The sequence below is a fragment of the Penaeus japonicus genome, unplaced genomic scaffold, assembly GCF_977035675.1.
Source record: "Penaeus japonicus unplaced genomic scaffold, GWHDUDI00000001_assembly GWHDUDI00000005, whole genome shotgun sequence".
In the NCBI taxonomy this organism is placed as follows: Eukaryota; Metazoa; Arthropoda; class Malacostraca; order Decapoda; family Penaeidae; genus Penaeus; species Penaeus japonicus.
Genome location: NW_028234407.1, coordinates 16,023,347 through 16,042,095, shown reverse-complemented (window position 1 = coordinate 16,042,095; position 18,749 = coordinate 16,023,347). Strand labels below are relative to the sequence as shown.

The following is an 18,749-nucleotide window of genomic DNA, read 5'->3' as shown; positions in this document are numbered from 1 at the left end:
GCAATTGTCATGGCGCAACAGGATGTCAAGCCTCATGTTGTTCGGGATATGGAGGTGAAGTGGGACGATACAGCACAAGCCAAACTGGTAAGGTGTCATTGGGATTGGTTTTCCATTTGTAATTATTGGGTGCTCTCTGTGTGGCAAGTTTGTTGTGATTTTACTTTATTTCACTCTCATTTTACAGAATTTCAGTTTGTGGGGTTGCACTGATAAAAGTCTTGAATTTAATTTCAAAATATTAACCCTTTCCCGACGGGGCACTTGCTACGCGAAGACCCCTATACTGGGCGATTGCAATATTGCATTGTAATCGTCACGCTGGCATGACGCCCCGGCATTGGGAGTTTGGCTGTGTCACACGAGTGTGACGCACCGTCGTCATAGGGTTAATATTACTTTTTTTATTATTATTATTTTTTATTCACATTTGGATTGAATGATTTCTCTAAAAATCTTTTCAAAATGAGTATTGAATCATTTGAAAAGATGTAGTTTATAATTTAAATTACTCAATCTTGCTGTTGTTTTATACATTATCTGTTAAATCCTTCTCATGCATCATTTGCTTTTGTTGTAACAGTATATTTAGCTCTCTTCTGTTGACTTATACTATTGTCATTACTTGCTTTTGCTACCAAACTTGACCCATTGCGGAGGGGGGATAAATTCGCTCGCAAGTCTACAGGATGGAGTCACTCATTGTAAAACTAGAGCCATTTTTGCTGCAGTTACCTAAAATTTTGCTGCAGTTACCTAAAATTTTGCTGCACATCCTTCATCAGCAGTACTTTAGAGCAAGAGGTTGGTAACTTGCTGTGTGCCACTGCTCTATAAAGATAGTGCTTCCTAGAGACCATGGATGGTTGCCATTCAAGGCATTCTTTCCTGCTGGTGCTAGAAGAAAGTGGTGTCATCTAGGTTTTGGATGTTAGGTTTGCTTAATATTATGGTAATTATAGTAATTATGACTGCAATAGTCATTATCACTCACTCCTTACTCATAGCACAATAAAATAGCACAGTGATCCAAAATCCCCGAACGTCATGTATGTCATGACGCCTGTCATCAATTTGTTAAATGCATTTCTCTTGCTCTGGCTTTCATGAACTTGTCCAAAAGAATTGTAACAAAATGATTTATGGCACGGACTCTCCCTGCATAAACATGCTCTACATGGTTACGTTTGTATGTACATGTTGTATTTGGATTTGCATAGACACATTCTCCTTGACTTGTCAAAAAAGTGTAAAAAAAATACAAAAACTCCTCTTATCATCCCATAGAATAAGGTGAAAAACACTGGCTCACACCTCAAGAATTCTCTCAGTGGGAAGCTGTACATATTTGCTATCATACTCCCATTAACCCTCTCTGGACGGGTGGTACACTACTGTACTGCTCATTCAAAAGCCCGGTGGCCGGGTGGCACAATATGGTGCCAGCCATTTAATTGATTTAGGCCTAAGCGTTCGAAATCCCCGGCATTGTGACATGCAAGGCTGGAATGCCCCCATCGTGAGTGGGTTAAGCTCACACCTTAAGAATTCTCTCAGTGGGAAGCTGCACATGTTTGCTATCATACTCCCATTAAGCTCACACCTTAAGAATTCTCTCAGTGGGAAGCTGCACATGTTTGCTATCATACTCTCATTTGGTAAATTAATGCTCTCCATAAGTGGGTGAAAGAAAAGTAAGCGAGCTTCAACAGTGAGCATCTTGAGATGTTGCTTCATGTACCAAATGATGCCCATCTTTTTTGGCCTGACTGGAGCTGTCGTGTATATTGTGTACGTCTGTCATGACATCCATCATGACATTTTTGTCAGGTTTATGTAATATCAAATGCTGTTATCTTGTAGGGAGCACCATCTAATTTGAAAAGAATTTTAAAAATTTGTCTTAGCCTGTTAACACTGGGTGACAAGATATCATGTCCAGTGATGGCAGTACCAGCTGCCGGGGACGAGATATTTTGTCATTGCTTTCCTTCTGGCTGGCAAGCTGGGTGATTGGGAGCATAATGCTTAGCCGTGGCCAAGTAGTGATTAGCCCGAGGCGTTAGGCTTACGTGTTTGAAACACCCTGACATTTAGACCATTTGGAGCCAAAACAACCCCGTCTGCAACAGGTTAACAGATCTATAAATACTATATTCTTGCTTTCCCCGTCCCTTTTATACAGCTTGCCTCTGTAGATATTCCTGTGGTGGAAGTGTGGGGGAAAGCTGCTATTGGATCCTACTTATGGCAGCATATCCTGGAAGGTGAAGAAAGTTTAGATGAAACAATGCCTGGTGCTACTGTTGGGGAGTTGCGAATGCCTGCCTTTGTACTCAGATATAGATCAGGTAAAATACTTCTTGTAAAATCTTTATTTTCTGCAAGTTGTATTACCACTGTTAATATTTTCTGATAGTCTTTTGATAACATATTTGTTGATCAAATTAGTGTGATTTATTTATACCACTTTTTATTGTTTAGAATGTGATATAGTAGGTAGTAGTGAGTGTATCCATTTGACTATTTTTATATGGATGTTCACGGAAAACACTTTTTGGATATGTTGTATTTTCTATTGTATTCCTCCCACTAGGTCCAGGAGTCATCCCAGAGACTGTTCCACGTGATGTGAAATATCTGGTTCTAGTAGTAAATGGTCGTACTCCAGAGAAGATAAAGGATGCGAAACAGTGGCTGAATGATTTGAGGATGTGGGACACACCACCTGAAATTTTGTTGGTTATGCTGGGAAATGAGGTAAAGTACGATGAGAAGAAATACAGAATGAAAGTACAATTGCACAATAAGTAGAAAAGAATGGCAGTGGTGAGGTCAGATTAGGTGAGCAAGATTTTTTTTTTATACAATGCAGCAAGATGTATGTATCCTCAAATTATGAGTTTTTAGATATCTTATATGCCTTTTTTTTCCTTTCTCCTAATAGAAGTGTGATAATGAATGGGTGCTTGATTATGTGTCACCAAAGGGTCCAGTAGTAACTGTCCTACTGACCTATGACGATCCAAGAATAGATCAGAAGACATTTTATCAGTGGCCTCTTGGTGTTGCAACGTAAGTATTCCCTTTAATGATATTGTTCGTAAGGCTGTGTGAACTTAATTATATGGATATGTTGGTAGTTAATTGAAGTGAGTCATTCAGCAGTTTAGATTTATCAAAATTATTTTTGTACAGAATACAAATTCAAATGTCATAGATTCAAGTAGAGAAATGAAACCAATCCAATACTCATTTATTGGTAAAGTTCATACACTGTATAATATCACTTTATTTTGTGGATATGGTGGAAACCTTATAGATATGTTGTAATGTTTTTTGATAGGTAAATTGTTTGAAATTACAATTATACTTTACAGATACAGACAGTTTCCTGTCATAGAAGAAGAGCAGGTATCTCCTGAAGCTCCTAGAAAGTATGTGTGTAACTTGAGGGTAACTCTTCATCCAAACTCTTCAAGAATAAGCCTTCATAAGTTCCTTAAAAATGATGCCTATGCCTCCAACAACTGTTTCGTAGCAGTCAGAGAGAAGTAGGTTGATTCTGAATTTGTGCATTATCATCAGATTAGTGTGTGATTGTATTAAGTGAAGCTACATTACTGTGTTCATTTCCCAGGAAACTAGACATTTGTATCAAAGATTTTTTGTGTTTTCTAAGGAAAAAGAAATGCCAAAAATAAAGTTTTTACTATGTTGGTTATTATTATGTGGCTTATAACTACATTTGATATAAGTGGAGGCCTTGGTGGACAGAATTCCAAGGATGCAATTTTTGTTGCTGGCCATTGTGTCAGGTGCCTTCCCCAACCGCTTGCCCATACCTGGCTTGTTACTCAACATTTTACTTTTATTGATTCCTTTGTCTGTTTTGTATGTGCTTCAATTGTTTTATATGATTTTATGAGATCCTCTGAGTTGGAACGTCTGTGTGAGTGTAAACATATACAGATATGCATATTTATGAAAATACACAAATGCATATACACACACATGGTCTGACTTAGTGGATCTCAAAGTTGAATTTGGAGTTACTGCTATTGCTTTTTTTCTGTCAATGAGTCCATATTGCTTATCAAAGAGTTTACCCTTCATCACCTCAGCACAAGCAGCTCATTGTCTCAGTGCCTTGATAAAGGAAAGAGCAAAGAAACAATTGCGTGAAGGAGGGTGGGGGAGTGAATGCCACTGGTTGGTGAGTAGCTGGTCACCAGCCACAGGGTTATGGGTAGCATATCAACAACATTCTAGGGTTATGGGTGAGGGTTGTCCAACTTTTTTTTTGACAAGGGAAGCTACATGAGTGGTGGAAAAGCAGTGAGAGAATTTAGGAATACTTATGGAGCAGATGGCTGAAATGATTCAAAGTGTCTGTGCACCCCATACATACTCTTTTTTTCCTGCCAGTTTAAAAGAGGGTAAGCTAGATGTAATTGTAAAAAGCCTCAGATGAAGCTTTGCTTCTCCTCCCATTCAATCCTCTCTTATACCTTTCCAAGCCAGCAGTCACTACTACACTCACCTTTTCATCCCCTTCCCCATCCTCCACTTCTCCCTTTGTATAGTTGCCTTTTCAACTTTGATGATATATATGATTACTATATAGATAGTAATTATTTGCATTATACAAACATTTTCTGATATGTACCTTTGAGCTCTTTCAACAGATAAGACTTAAAAATTCAGGGTTATTTGCAGCTAGGGGCCAGGATAGGCAGAACTCTATTAGTTTCACTATAAGATGTGTGTTTATATGACTTCTGATTTTATTTTTTTTTTTTTCAGATGGTTACCAAATGAAACACCTGAGTCAATGAATGAATATGTTTCGTCCTTGTTGCAGTCAGATCTCACTCTTTCTCCTGCTGGGATGAATACTGAAACCTATAGGTATATTTTATATGCATAATGCTAAAGTGCAGAACAGCAAATATGTATTAGATACAGCAAAATTGGCTATAGATATAATAGTACTTTTCAGACAACTGATATCCATTTTTGTATTTGCTTTGTGATAAAGAAATGATTGCTAATAAGTATCTTTTTTAGGGTATATGAGGCAATGTCATCTGGAAGTACACCAGTAATAGAAGATGTAGCAACTCCAGGTCATTGTGACATAACCCCATGGAGATTGTTAAAGAAGCATGGACCTCCAGCAATCTTTGTCAAGTCATGGGAACAATTACCCAAAATTCTTGCTAAGGAACGCAGGTTAGTCAGCTGTCCTGTAAACCATTCTCTTAGCTTTGGCCTAAAGGGTAGCTAATGTTATTTGCTTTGCATTATAGTATTGCATATCGTGATTCAAATTTCTTTTCTTTCTGTACTTTATCCTCTTCCCTTCTCAAAGTCTCAGACAGTTGTGTAGATCACATTCAATTTATTAAGGAACACTTCATTTACAGATTCAGCAAGCAATACAAGGCTCTTCGTAGATTACGTGTGTTCCAGTGGTATGAGTGGTTCAAGCTGAAGATGAGGGACAGGTTCATCTCCATTATATCGTCAAACCTGATACATCATGGCTGAAGGAGCAGTGAACTTGTGATTCCCACCTTGGATTCTCTCTCTCTACTTTTTGTTAATTTGTTGAGAGACTTTTACCTAGTCTAGTAAATGGTTTTATGAGGGATGTGACTGTGAAGACTTTTAATGGTTTCTTATGTCAAGAAACAAATGAATTGAATATCTTGGGGAAATGTAAGATTTACAGATAACCATAATGCCATACAAGTTATTTTCAAAGTAATTTTGTTGTATCTCCTTTACTTGAATATAAACTCAGCCTTATTATTCCTGAGTGAAACACACACACACACACACACACACACACACACACACACACACACACACACACACACACACACACACACACACACACACACACACACACACACACACACACACACACACACACACACACACACACACACACACACACACACACACACACACACACACACACACACACACACACACACACACACACACACACACACACACACACACACACACACACACACAAAAGAAAAAAAAGGGCTTGAAATTCATGCTAGCCCAGTTGCCTGAGGCAGTTTGTTTTCTTTGGGTAACATAATAATGTGACCTGCTAGTCCAGCTGGCCAGTTGATGAAAATGTCTCTTGGTCACAAAATGCAATGAAGTTAGGAAACATTTACTCTCATAAGTTATTTACCTAAGGACATCAGAGTAACTACTGGAGATGTCCTACTAGTTCAGTGTAAGTACCTCCCAAATAGTAGAAAAGTATGGTGTGACCTGGGAATGGTGCTATTCACACCACCAAATAAAAAGACTATAACTACCACAGTCATAGTCGTGGTACAAGATATATTGAGTTATTACCAGGAAAGTGATAGGATTTATATGAGACTACTGTTTTAGCATTTTTTTATCTGGCAAGTATCTGCTGGCATGATAACGCTCTCGTGTAAAAATGCATTTCTGTTGTGTTTATCGAACAGTCCCCAAAACTCATCTCTCCTGCCTGGCTACAAAGTGATAACTAGCATTTGGAAGGTGTCTACATGTTAGAAATTGCTAAATGGCAACTCAGCAAATGCATTTTCTATTTACAATTAGAATTTGATACAGTTTGGAAGAAAAGTTAACCCACTGATGTTGTCTTTATTTCTAAGGTGGCTGGTCTGCTGCCTGGGATATAACTGCAGCAACTGTTCTCCCTGTTCTCAGATTATATATGAAGGGGCAGCTGCACATAAAACCTTATTAGCAAAATTGTTGCACTAAATCTTATGCTTAGAAGACTGTTGGCTTGAATGTGTAATACACCATTTTAAGGTTTATTCTTATTGTGAGATATATAGTTTTAGTTTCATCATCTTTAAGAAAGGTGTAATAGAACAATGTTATAGTATATACTTTACATTATCTGATCATGTGACTTAGACTCTGTGTAGAGGAAGTAACATAGGTTTATGTTAGGATTTTGATTTTACTATTGTTATTTATAATGTAAAAAATAGAGAGAAGAGATTTTGTTTTGGAAATACAGCTACATGACATGGAAAAGGTTAACCCATTAGCAGGGGATGGCATGATTTGCTGCCAAGGCAGAGTTGGTCGTAGACGCGGATGGCACCATGCCAGACAATGTAAACCCGCCATCCTGCTGCATACACCTTTTTTTAATACCGCGACCAATGGGTTAAGGGAACCTATGAAAATTATGCCCCTTATACCTTTTCTCTATATTTCTCAACCAATCAAGTCATGTTCAAGGACATGGCAATTCACTGTGAAAAACACGCACGCACACGCAAAACGCAAACGCACACGCAAACGCACACGCAAACGCACACAGACACAGACACAGACACATGCTTCCAATGCCATCTGATACTTAAAAAAATAGAATTAAAAAAAATGGTTACAGTGCCATCAAACATATATATCAAGGGCACTTTTTCAAAAAATAAAAAAAGGTTATTATTTTTATGGCTATACTACACTAATGATGTTAGATTAATAAAAAGGGGAAACAAATTGAGAGAGAAGCAGAAATACTCAGACCCGCTAATTTCACCATCAATGAATCATAAGGTTGTTGATAATAATTACTATACTAACCAACTATCACTGTATGAGTAAGGACACAAGCAGAATCTCTCTCAAGTTTGACTCTCGTGGTTTGTATAGATTGCCATCTAGTATCTGGGCCCATATGAGCTATGGCATGTGTAAATGTCATATTGCATTTTGGCACAGTTGCTATGGCACAAGTACATGCCATCCAGGTCAATTGTTGAGGCAAAGATAGGTGCATTATATATCATTTGTCCCTCAAGATTTCAAATGTGTGATGCAGGATGAGTGAGAGGGTGAAACACTTCTAAAGGTGATTGTTGTAAAGGAGAAAGAGAAAAAAAAAAGACATTTCCCAAATGAGTATTTTGATTAGGGAAGTGTGAAGTTGTTTATATTGAAAATATTTAGATCCAAAGGCTCATCATGAAGCAGTCTTAACTTTTTCCCATATATATATATATTCTTTCTTACTTTATCTTTTATTTCATACATACAATTAAATATATATGTATTAGTTCAAGCATTTGAGTCCCTTAATTCTTGTCTCTAGGAAGAATTTGTTGCTGAGCATGAATTCTATACCTAGCCTTCAATTATTATGGATGTTGGGTAATTTAGAAAAAAAGGTTGAAATATAGCCTGCAGAAATTATCCCCCTTAAGAGAAAAAATGTCTCAGTGAAAGCTTTCTCTTACATAGTACATAAGGGCTCAGTCACATCACAATGATTAAGTAAAACTTGACAACTTAGTGAAAAGTTGCATTTTTCTGAAATTTGCTAGTCATATGGGGAAAAGAATCATGTTTTAATACAAACATGGATAACTACAAATAGCCAAATGGCTCGTGTTCTGCTGCTGCATAACACATTTTGAAAGCATGTCTTAGTTGGCAAGAAGAAAAAGTACATATGAAAACAAAACACCCAAGATGAAGCTCAAATGATATAGTGTAATATGATTGAAAACACACGTATGTTTTGGCGTTTTTGATTTTCATATTCAGGAGACTATAGATTCCCTTTTGACTGTTTATGACTTGACTTTTATGTCAAGTCAACATGATGCAGACCAGCAATCAAATGATGTCCACCCCTTCATCACATTGTTGGGATTAGTAAGGAATAATGCATCACATACAAAGTACAGTAATGTTTGAGCAAAAGACTAATAACGTAAATCTACACATGGGTACAAAGAGTTAAAAAGTTGAAAGATTCCTAAATCTGGGGTTCCATTAGCCTTATCCTAGTCTAGAACCAGACACAGGTCAGGAATTGAACAGGCAAGCTATTTTGGGAACTAGGTGAACCCTACCTCAAATATTCTATATCCAGATCCTGCAATTTTTTTTGTAGGCATTGAGGATCTATAGTCTGTGCTTTTCTTAGAAATTTGTTAACCTGTTAATGATAGGGCTCTTGGCTCCAAATGGTCAAAATGCAGGGATGTTTCAAATGCATAAGCCTAATGCCTCAGAATTTTCACCCACACTGGCTGCGGCCAAGTGCTGTGCCCAATCACCCCTGCCTGCTGACCAGGAGAATAGCCACGACAAAATATCTTGTCCCTGGCGGCTGACATTGCCACCGCTTGACCTGATATCTTGTCACCCGTCGTCAAGGGGTTAAATATCATGCAGTTATAACATTGTAAAAAAATGCTTTAAAGCCAGCCCAGAAGTACCAAGCCTAGCAGAGTGTACTGATAATGAGGAGACTGGGTGGCTGGAGGTGGCTCAGGGACTAGGGCTGAGTCTGGGTTGTGGAACCTGGGCTTAAGATAGTGTCTCATTGTAATTTGTGTGGAAATAGCACTTGCATAATTATGAATCACACATTGAGGTTTAACTTTGCAGTGTGCACAATGTACTGAGTAGATGAAGTTTAGCAGGGTTAAAACATTGTGTATGTATTATCTGTAACCAAAGAATAGAAGTTTACTATACCTCACAAATGTAAAATACTCTGAAGCCTTTATAATAATACATAATGTTCTCAAGCTTACAATTAGTTGGTGTATGATCAGTTCTTGATAATGTGTGAACAGACTTGTATTAGTTTAGTGATATATTTTTTTATTGATGCATACTTTATATGTTATTGTGATTAATGCTGTGATATAAAACTAGATTTTGCAATTTGCATGATCATTTACATTCATCAGTGCACATAAGTATATGATATTTCACAATAGCTTTGCATTGATAGAAATTAGTAGCTGTACTTGTTAATCACCAATAGTTTAGTGTTATATTTAGTTTTATGCTTTTTATTTATAATTTGTTTAAAGTAAATGTTATTCTTTGCATTTTGAAAAATGCACCAAGTTCTCCACTAATTCAACAATTTGATGCTATGAAAAATTGAAAAGACTGTTTTTTGTGGGCTGACAGATTTATTAGTCAGCTACAAACAGTAGCTAAAATTAGTAGCTAAAATCAGAAGACCAGAAAGGGTATCCCACACTACAAATAGCAAATTATTTAGCTATGGAAATACTTAGTCATAAAAGAAAAAGACTAGGTGTGCCCCAAGTTCTGTCAGCTCACAAAAGTGATTTTTAAAAATCCTATTTTCTGTTTCAGTTCTGGCATGCTTTAAGCTTTTGAAGACAAGATACCTAAAAAGAGAACAACAGGGGCTGGATCCAAGAAATGCTTTGTGACATTGCAGCTTGTGCAAATGAAGCAAAATGGTGACCATCCTGCTGCGACCAATCCAAGAAACAACTTGCAATGTCAGATTCGGTGCAAATATTGAACTCAATCCTGTCATAGATTACTCAAGCTGGAACCAAAACACTTATATATTACATGATAAAAGAGTTCCACATTTACAGGCTTTCTTAGAAACAATTAAATTATGTAGAATATAAATCAAAATGCAGTTTGAGAAAAGTCCTATTATGCCACATTAACCAAATTCATGATGGGGCTATTTCGGCTCTAAATGGTCGAAATGCCGGGATATTCTAATGCATAAGCCTAACGCCTCGGGATTCTGGGCCGCACTAGCCGCGAGCGAGTGCTGTACACCCTATTACCCTGCGCGCCAGCCTTGACTAAATATCTCGTCCCGGGCGTCTGACCCAAAAACCACTAAACGTGATAGCAAGTCAACTGGCGCAAATGGGTTAAGCATAGGTGGAGGATTGTTAGCCTTTGCCAAAAGATTGACAGGTTGAGGCAAACGTTGGACACAATAATAGTGACGCTGTAATGATTGTGATTTTGAATTTTATTACACTTTAAAGACTGATCCCTGTCACCTTTATCCTCTTCTAATAGCTGAGAGCTAATCAGACATTCCCAGAACCAGTTTGAAATTTTATTTACATTTTATTTAGGTTTCAATGTCACTTCTGCCGAAATCTTTCATTCCAGCATGTCATGGCATTCATAAACTGATTTCACAAGTACATTTGTTTCAGCCAAGCCAAAATTAGTCCAATTTATTCCTGTAGGGAACAAACGAGGAGTAGGGTGTTAGACTTTTCATGTTTTTAAGGAAATTGCTCCTGACAGTGTTATATTATTTGGGGTCGATTGGTGAAAGCATTTTGAGAGAATGCTTCTCATTGGTTAGCAAGGGTAAGGACATTTCTTCAGTTACAGTTAAAACTATTTCTTGGATGGAGGTGCAATAAAAGTTGCAGCTGCTATGATTGTAAATTGTACCAGGTGGATTTGATGCTGCTACAGTTACAAATGTCACCGGGTGGATTTGATGCTGCTACAGTTACAAATGTCACCGGGTGGATTTGATGCTGCTACAGTTACAAATGGCACCGGGTGGATTTGATGCTGCTACAGTTACAAATGGCACCGGGTGGATTTGCGGCTGCTACAGTTACAAATGGCACCGGGTGGATTTGCGGCTGCTACAGTTACAAATGGCACCGGGTGGATTTGCGGCTGCTACAGTTACAAATGGCACCGGGTGGATTTGCGGCTGCTACAGTTACAAATGGCACCGGGTGGATTTGCGGCTGCTACAGTTACAAGTGGCACCGGGTGGATTTGATGCTGCTACAGTTACAAATGGCACCGGGTGGATTTGCGGCTGCTACAGTTACAAATGGCACCGGGTGGATTTGCGGCTGCTACAGTTACAAGTGGCACCGGGTGGATTTGATGCTGCTACAGTTACAAATGGCACCTGGTGGATTTGCGGCTGCTACAGTTACAAATGGCACCGGGTGGATTTGATGCTGCTACAGTTACAAATGGCACCGGGTGGATTTGCGGCTGCTACAGTTACAAATGGCACCGGGTGGATTTGCGGCTGCTACAGTTACAAATGGCACTGGGTGGATTTGCGGCTGCTACAGTTACAAATGGCACCGGGTGGATTTGCGGCTGCTAAAGTTACAAATGGCACTGGGTGGATTTGCGGCTGCTACAGTTACAAATGGCACCGGGTGGATTTGATGCTGCTACAGTTACAAATGGCACTGGGTGGATTTGCGGCTGCTACAGTTACAAATGGCACCGGGTGGATTTGCGGCTGCTACAGTTACAAATGGCACTGGGTGGATTTGCGGCTGCTACAGTTACAAATGGCACCGGGTGGATTTGCGGCTGCTACAGTTACAAATGGCACCGGGTGGATTTGCGGCTGCTACAGTTACAAATGGCACCGGGTGGATTTGCGGCTGCTACAGTTACAAATGGCACTGGGTGGATTTGCGGCTGCTACAGTTACAAATGGCACTGGGTGGATTTGCGGCTGCTACAGTTACAAATGGCACTGGGTGGATTTGCGGCTGCTACAGTTACAAATGGCACCGGGTGGATTTGCGGCTGCTACAGTTACAAATGGCACTGGGTGGATTTGATGCTGCTACAGTTACAAGTGGCACCGGGTGGATTTGATGCTGCTACAGTTAAAAATGGCACTGGGTGGATTTGCGGCTGCTACAGTTACAAATGGCACCGGGTGGATTTGCGGCTGCTACAGTTACAAATGGCACTGGGTGGATTTGCGGCTGCTACAGTTACAAATGGCACTGGGTGGATTTGCGGCTGCTACAGTTACAAATGGCACCGGGTGGATTTGCGGCTGCTACAGTTACAAATGGCACTGGGTGGATTTGCGGCTGCTACAGTTACAAATGGCACCGGGTGGATTTGCGGCTGCTACAGTTACAAATGGCACCGGGTGGATTTGCGGCTGCTACAGTTACAAATGGCACCGGGTGGATTTGCGGCTGCTACAGTTACAAATGGCACCGGGTGGATTTGCGGCTGCTACAGTTACAAATGGCACTGGGTGGATTTGCGGCTGCTACAGTTACAAATGGCACCGGGTGGATTTGCGGCTGCTACAGTTACAAATGGCACCGGGTGGATTTGATGCTGCTACAGTTACAAATGGCACCGGGTGGATTTGATGCTGCTACAGTTACAAATGGCACCGGGTGGATTTGATGCTGCTACAGTTACAAATGGCACCGGGTGGATTTGATGCTGCTACAGTTACAAATGGCACCGGGTGGATTTGCGGCTGCTACAGTTACAAATGGCACCGGGTGGATTTGCGGCTGCTACAGTTACAAATGGCACCGGGTGGATTTGATGCTGCTACAGTTACAAATGGCACCGGGTGGATTTGCGGCTGCTACAGTTACAAATGGCACCTGGTGGATTTGCGGCTGCTACAGTTACAAATGGCACCGGGTGGATTTGATGCTGCTACAGTTACAAATGGCACTGGGTGGATTTGCGGCTGCTACAGTTACAAATGGCACCGGGTGGATTTGATGCTGCCACAGTTACAAATGGCACCGGGTGGATTTGCGGCTGCTACAGTTACAAATGGCACCGGGTGGATTTGATGCTGCTACAGTTACAAATGGCACCGGGTGGATTTGCGGCTGCTACAGTTACAAATGGCACCGGGTGGATTTGCGGCTGCTACAGTTACAAATGGCACCGGGTGGATTTGATGCTGCTACAGTTACAAATGGCACCGGGTGGATTTGCGGCTGCTACAGTTACAAATGGCACCGGGTGGATTTGATGCTGCTACAGTTACAAATGGCACCGGGTGGATTTGCGGCTGCTACAGTTACAAATGGCACCGGGTGGATTTGATGCTGCTACAGTTACAAGTGGCACCGGGTGGATTTGATGCTGCTACAGTTACAAATGGCACCGGGTGGATTTGCGGCTGCTACAGTTACAAATGGCACCGGGTGGATTTGCGGCTGCTACAGTTACAAATGGCACCGGGTGGATTTGCGGCTGCTACAGTTACAAATGGCACCGGGTGGATTTGATGCTGCTACAGTTACAAATGGCACCGGGTGGATTTGATGCTGCCACAGTTACAAGTGGCACCGGGTGGATTTGATGCTGCTACAGTTACAAATGGCACCGGGTGGATTTGCGGCTGCTACAGTTACAAATGGCACCGGGTGGATTTGCGGCTGCTACAGTTACAAATGGCACCGGGTGGATTTGATGCTGCTACAGTTACAAGTGGCACCGGGTGGATTTGATGCTGCTACAGTTACAAATGGCACCTGGTGGATTTGCGGCTGCTACAGTTACAAATGGCACCGGGTGGATTTGATGCTGCTACAGTTACAAATGGCACCGGGTGGATTTGCGGCTGCTACAGTTACAAATGGCACCGGGTGGATTTGATGCTGCTACAGTTACAAATGGCACCGGGTGGATTTGCGGCTGCTACAGTTACAAATGGCACCGGGTGGATTTGATGCTGCCACAGTTACAAATGGCACCGGGTGGATTTGATGCTGCTACAGTTACAAATGGCACCGGGTGGATTTGCGGCTGCTACAGTTACAAATGGCACTGGGTGGATTTGCGGCTGCTACAGTTACAAATGGCACCGGGTGGATTTGCGGCTGCTACAGTTACAAATGGCACCGGGTGGATTTGCGGCTGCTACAGTTACAAATGGCACCGGGTGGATTTGATGCTGCTACAGTTACAAATGGCACCGGGTGGATTTGCGGCTGCTACAGTTACAAATGGCACTGGGTGGATTTGATGCTGCTACAGTTACAAATGGCACCGGGTGGATTTGCGGCTGCTACAGTTACAAATGGCACCGGGTGGATTTGATGCTGCTACAGTTACAAATGGCACCGGGTGGATTTGCGGCTGCTACAGTTACAAATGGCACCGGGTGGATTTGATGCTGCTACAGTTACAAATGGCACCGGGTGGATTTGATGCTGCTACAGTTACAAATGGCACTGGGTGGATTTGCGGCTGCTACAGTTACAAATGGCACCGGGTGGATTTGATGCTGCTACAGTTACAAATGGCACCGGGTGGATTTGATGCTGCTACAGTTACAAATGGCACCGGGTGGATTTGCGGCTGCTACAGTTACAAATGGCACCGGGTGGATTTGCGGCTGCTACAGTTACAAATGGCACCGGGTGGATTTGCGGCTGCTACAGTTACAAATGGCACTGGGTGGATTTGCGGCTGCTACAGTTACAAATGGCACCGGGTGGATTTGCGGCTGCTACAGTTACAAATGGCACTGGGTGGATTTGCGGCTGCTACAGTTACAAATGGCACCGGGTGGATTTGATGCTGCTACAGTTACAAATGGCACCGGGTGGATTTGATGCTGCTACAGTTACAAATGGCACTGGGTGGATTTGCGGCTGCTACAGTTACAAATGGCACCGGGTGGATTTGATGCTGCTACAGTTACAAATGGCACCGGGTGGATTTGATGCTGCTACAGTTACAAATGGCACCGGGTGGATTTGCGGCTGCTACAGTTACAAATGGCACCGGGTGGATTTGCGGCTGCTACAGTTACAAATGGCACCGGGTGGATTTGCGGCTGCTACAGTTACAAATGGCACTGGGTGGATTTGCGGCTGCTACAGTTACAAATGGCACTGGGTGGATTTGCGGCTGCTACAGTTACAAATGGCACCGGGTGGATTTGCGGCTGCTACAGTTACAAATGGCACCGGGTGGATTTGCGGCTGCTACAGTTACAAATGGCACCGGGTGGATTTGCGGCTGCTACAGTTACAAATGGCACTGGGTGGATTTGCGGCTGCTACAGTTACAAATGGCACCGGGTGGATTTGCGACTGATTTTCTTGGATCTGGTCCCAGGATCATGATAAGTTCAGGGTGAGTTGCTTGTGTTGGGAGGAGAAAAGTCACCTTCAACCCTCCAAGCTGGTACTTGGGTTTAAGGTGGGAAGTCATGTAGGACCACTACGGCATCTAGCAGACTGATGTAATTTAGCAATGGAAACTTTGGTTTACTTCAATGACACCATACATACACCATTGTGAGAGGAAAATGTAGTGTAATGTAGTGGGGGAAAAGTGTCTAAGGTGAGATTACAAAGCCATGAAGAAACCTTGCAAGATCTCATGTGGCAAGGGAAGGTGAGAAGCTTCAATTAGTGCAACATATGCTGCAGGAGAAGCTGATGCAGCTAAGGCAGGCCATTTCTAACATGGCAATGCACCTTGGAAACAATCTCAAAGCCCAGCAAGTTTCCTGATGGAGCAGATGGTCCTCAGAAGTGAGCCAGGGAAACAAGCCATGATCTCCCTGATTTGCAACATATTGCATCTGTAGAGTTGATGCACCTATTTTGTTTTGATTTAAAGTAAAAAAAAATAGTTGATATTCAGTTTTTGTCAGAACAAATCACAATTTACTTTGTATTGCTTCAAAAATACCCCCCTCATGGACAGGCATATTTTTGACAATCCAACCAAAATGATAGTGATAAGAAATGACAAAAGTGCATAATTGACAATGAACACAAACAAAACATGTATTATTGACACTGGGAGACTCCCTTTATCTCTCACTTCTAATAACCATCTGTCCACATGTTAGATACTGTAAGAAATGAAAATGAAAATATATATATAATTTTTTATTGTCAGTGATATATTCCTGAAATGTGTGTATTTCACTTGTAATGTTCACTTTATTTTGTTGTTTTGTGATATGAAGTAATAAGGATAATTTGGAGATCTGAGTATAGCAGGAAGATGGGCATGGGTCTGTCTTGTTCACAGTCTGAGAGCAGGTAATAAATTATCCCCATCCTCAAAAGCTGGTATAATTGCAGATTAGTGCTTGTGTTCTGTTCCTTCTGGCGACTTAACCCATTGCGGATGGGGGATAGATTTGCTTGCTCAGTCTCCAGGATGGGTTTTATTTCAGAGTGAAGCAGCTTCACGCAACATACCTTGACTTTTCCCACTCTCTTTCAGTCACTTATTGTAAAACTAGAGCCATTATTTTCTTTATACTCAGTGTGATAGAAGTATTGCTGTTTTATGGGAGGACAAAAAGCAACTAATTCTTTTTTTACTTGTATAATGTCATGAATGAATATGAAACATAAAACTATCCACAATGAAGATAATATGAAGAGGAAGGAAACCTGTGCTTATGACTGAGTGCCACAGTAAAATGCATCCCTACTGGCACAGGGGCACATTGTAGACACTAGGCATGGTTCGAGTCACCTTCCTCTTCTCGTTCTGCCTGCATATACTTCATCAGCAGTACTTAAGAGCAAGAGGTTGGCAACTTGCTGTGTGCCATTGCTTTTAAAAGATCATACTTCCTAGAGACTGTGGATGGGTGCTGTTCAAGGCTCTCTTTCCTGTTGGTGCTAGAAGAAAGTGGTGCCATTTTGGTTTTGGATTTTAGGTGAAATACATTTTGCTTAATATTACAGCAATTATAGTAATTATGACTGCAATTGTCATCATTACTCATAGCACAATAAAATAACACAGTGATCCAAAATCCCTGAATGCCATGTACGTCATGACACCCAACATCAGGCCAAAACTCCTGTGTCACGTATGACACGACACCCTTCCACAATTGGTGTAGACTCCAAAATGTGCTCTAAAAACAAAAATATTACAGCCCCCATTTGCAAGGGGTTAAAAAAATAGTATATTTCTGCATGTTTTTTTGGCTGGTGGTAGCATTTCTGGATGATCAAGCTATACAGGAACTCTTAGAAAGGTAGACAATGTACCATGTAAGTATTTGGTTGTATTAATGCATTTTTGAATGTTAGGTCCATAAGGATCCCTCACTTATCATAACATTTTTTCCTATAAAGGATTAATTTAAAGAATTATTGTTTAAAGTTAAACAAATTGTCCAATAAAAAATGATGCTTCTTTTTTTCTCTTAATTTAAATGTAAATATTTTGAAGTATTGATAATATCAGTAGTTAAAAATATTATAATAAAGAAAAATAACTTGTTACTCTTCTAGTTTTATGAAGAAATATAACTTGTTACTCATCTTGTATGTCTCTTACGTTGAAAAAAATACACAGTATAGTATCACAAGTTGATTGCTTGTATCTGGCTGGTCTTTTCCCTGCAGGAAATGATATAAAGAATATGAAAAGAGCAGAAAAGAAAACCTTTTTAAAATTTATAAAAATGAATAAAATTAAAACTTAGGTTTTTAGGTAACCTACGCTAGATATCAGATTCAATAAAATGGTGTGCATACAAGATATAGTTGTGAGATGAAATGTTTGACAGATACTATTCTGATCTTGTTTTGATTTTTATTTTACTTTTATTGTGCATGTGGTTGTGTGCATTGTGCATGTATGTGTATGTGTGTATGTATGTATGTGTGTGAGTGAGAGTGAGAGTTTGTGATAATTACCAGATAACAATAATAAAATGATAATGATAATTATGACAATGATTAAGGTAATGATGATAATGAAAATGATAAAATAATAATAATAATAATAAAGATAGTTATGAAAATAAGGATAATAATGATGATATTGATAATGGTAATGAGTGGTGTTTCTATAGGGGATAAGTGAATATTCCTAAAATTACTTTTTATTACTCAATCAGTTGATCAATTCTCCAGCTTAAAAAAATGTATACTTGCACGATTAAAAGAAAAATGAATTAATTAATCTTGTGTGTTCTTAGTCTAATTTAATTCTCCTTTCCAAAAACTAAAGTGTAATGAATGTATATCAAATTTAGGTACAAGTGGGCTAATATTTCCTAAAATTTGTTATGTTCCACTGACAATGCTTAGAACTTCAGATAGTATTTTGCTTTGGAAAGTTTGGAATAAGTAGCACATATATATGGTAAGGGAAATACACAG

The 18,749-nt window shown here is 40.3% G+C and overlaps 1 protein-coding gene across 11 annotated transcripts in view; it reads left to right on the top strand.

Moving 5' to 3' along the window:
* The window catches only part of LOC122259296 (ribitol-5-phosphate xylosyltransferase 1), a 27,903-nt gene extending 17,427 nt beyond the window's left edge, over positions 1-10,476 (top strand). For 10 of the 11 annotated variants that reach the window (XM_043025964.2, XM_043025963.2, XM_043025962.2 and 7 more), the window contains 8 exons: positions 1-87; positions 2,186-2,351; positions 2,597-2,760; positions 2,948-3,075; positions 3,381-3,554; positions 4,807-4,911; positions 5,071-5,235; positions 5,430-10,476. The exon at positions 1-87 is cut by the window's left edge and continues 26 nt beyond it. In XM_043025964.2, the coding sequence (XP_042881898.1) occupies positions 1-87; positions 2,186-2,351; positions 2,597-2,760; positions 2,948-3,075; positions 3,381-3,554; positions 4,807-4,911; positions 5,071-5,235; positions 5,430-5,553 (1,113 nt within the window). In that variant the 3' untranslated portion in view covers positions 5,554-10,476. The remainder of the gene's footprint in view (positions 88-2,185; positions 2,352-2,596; positions 2,761-2,947; positions 3,076-3,380; positions 3,555-4,806; positions 4,912-5,070; positions 5,236-5,429) is intronic. The other variant, XM_086537040.1, reaches the window with a different exon arrangement.
* The last annotated feature ends 8,273 nt before the right edge of the window (positions 10,477-18,749 follow it).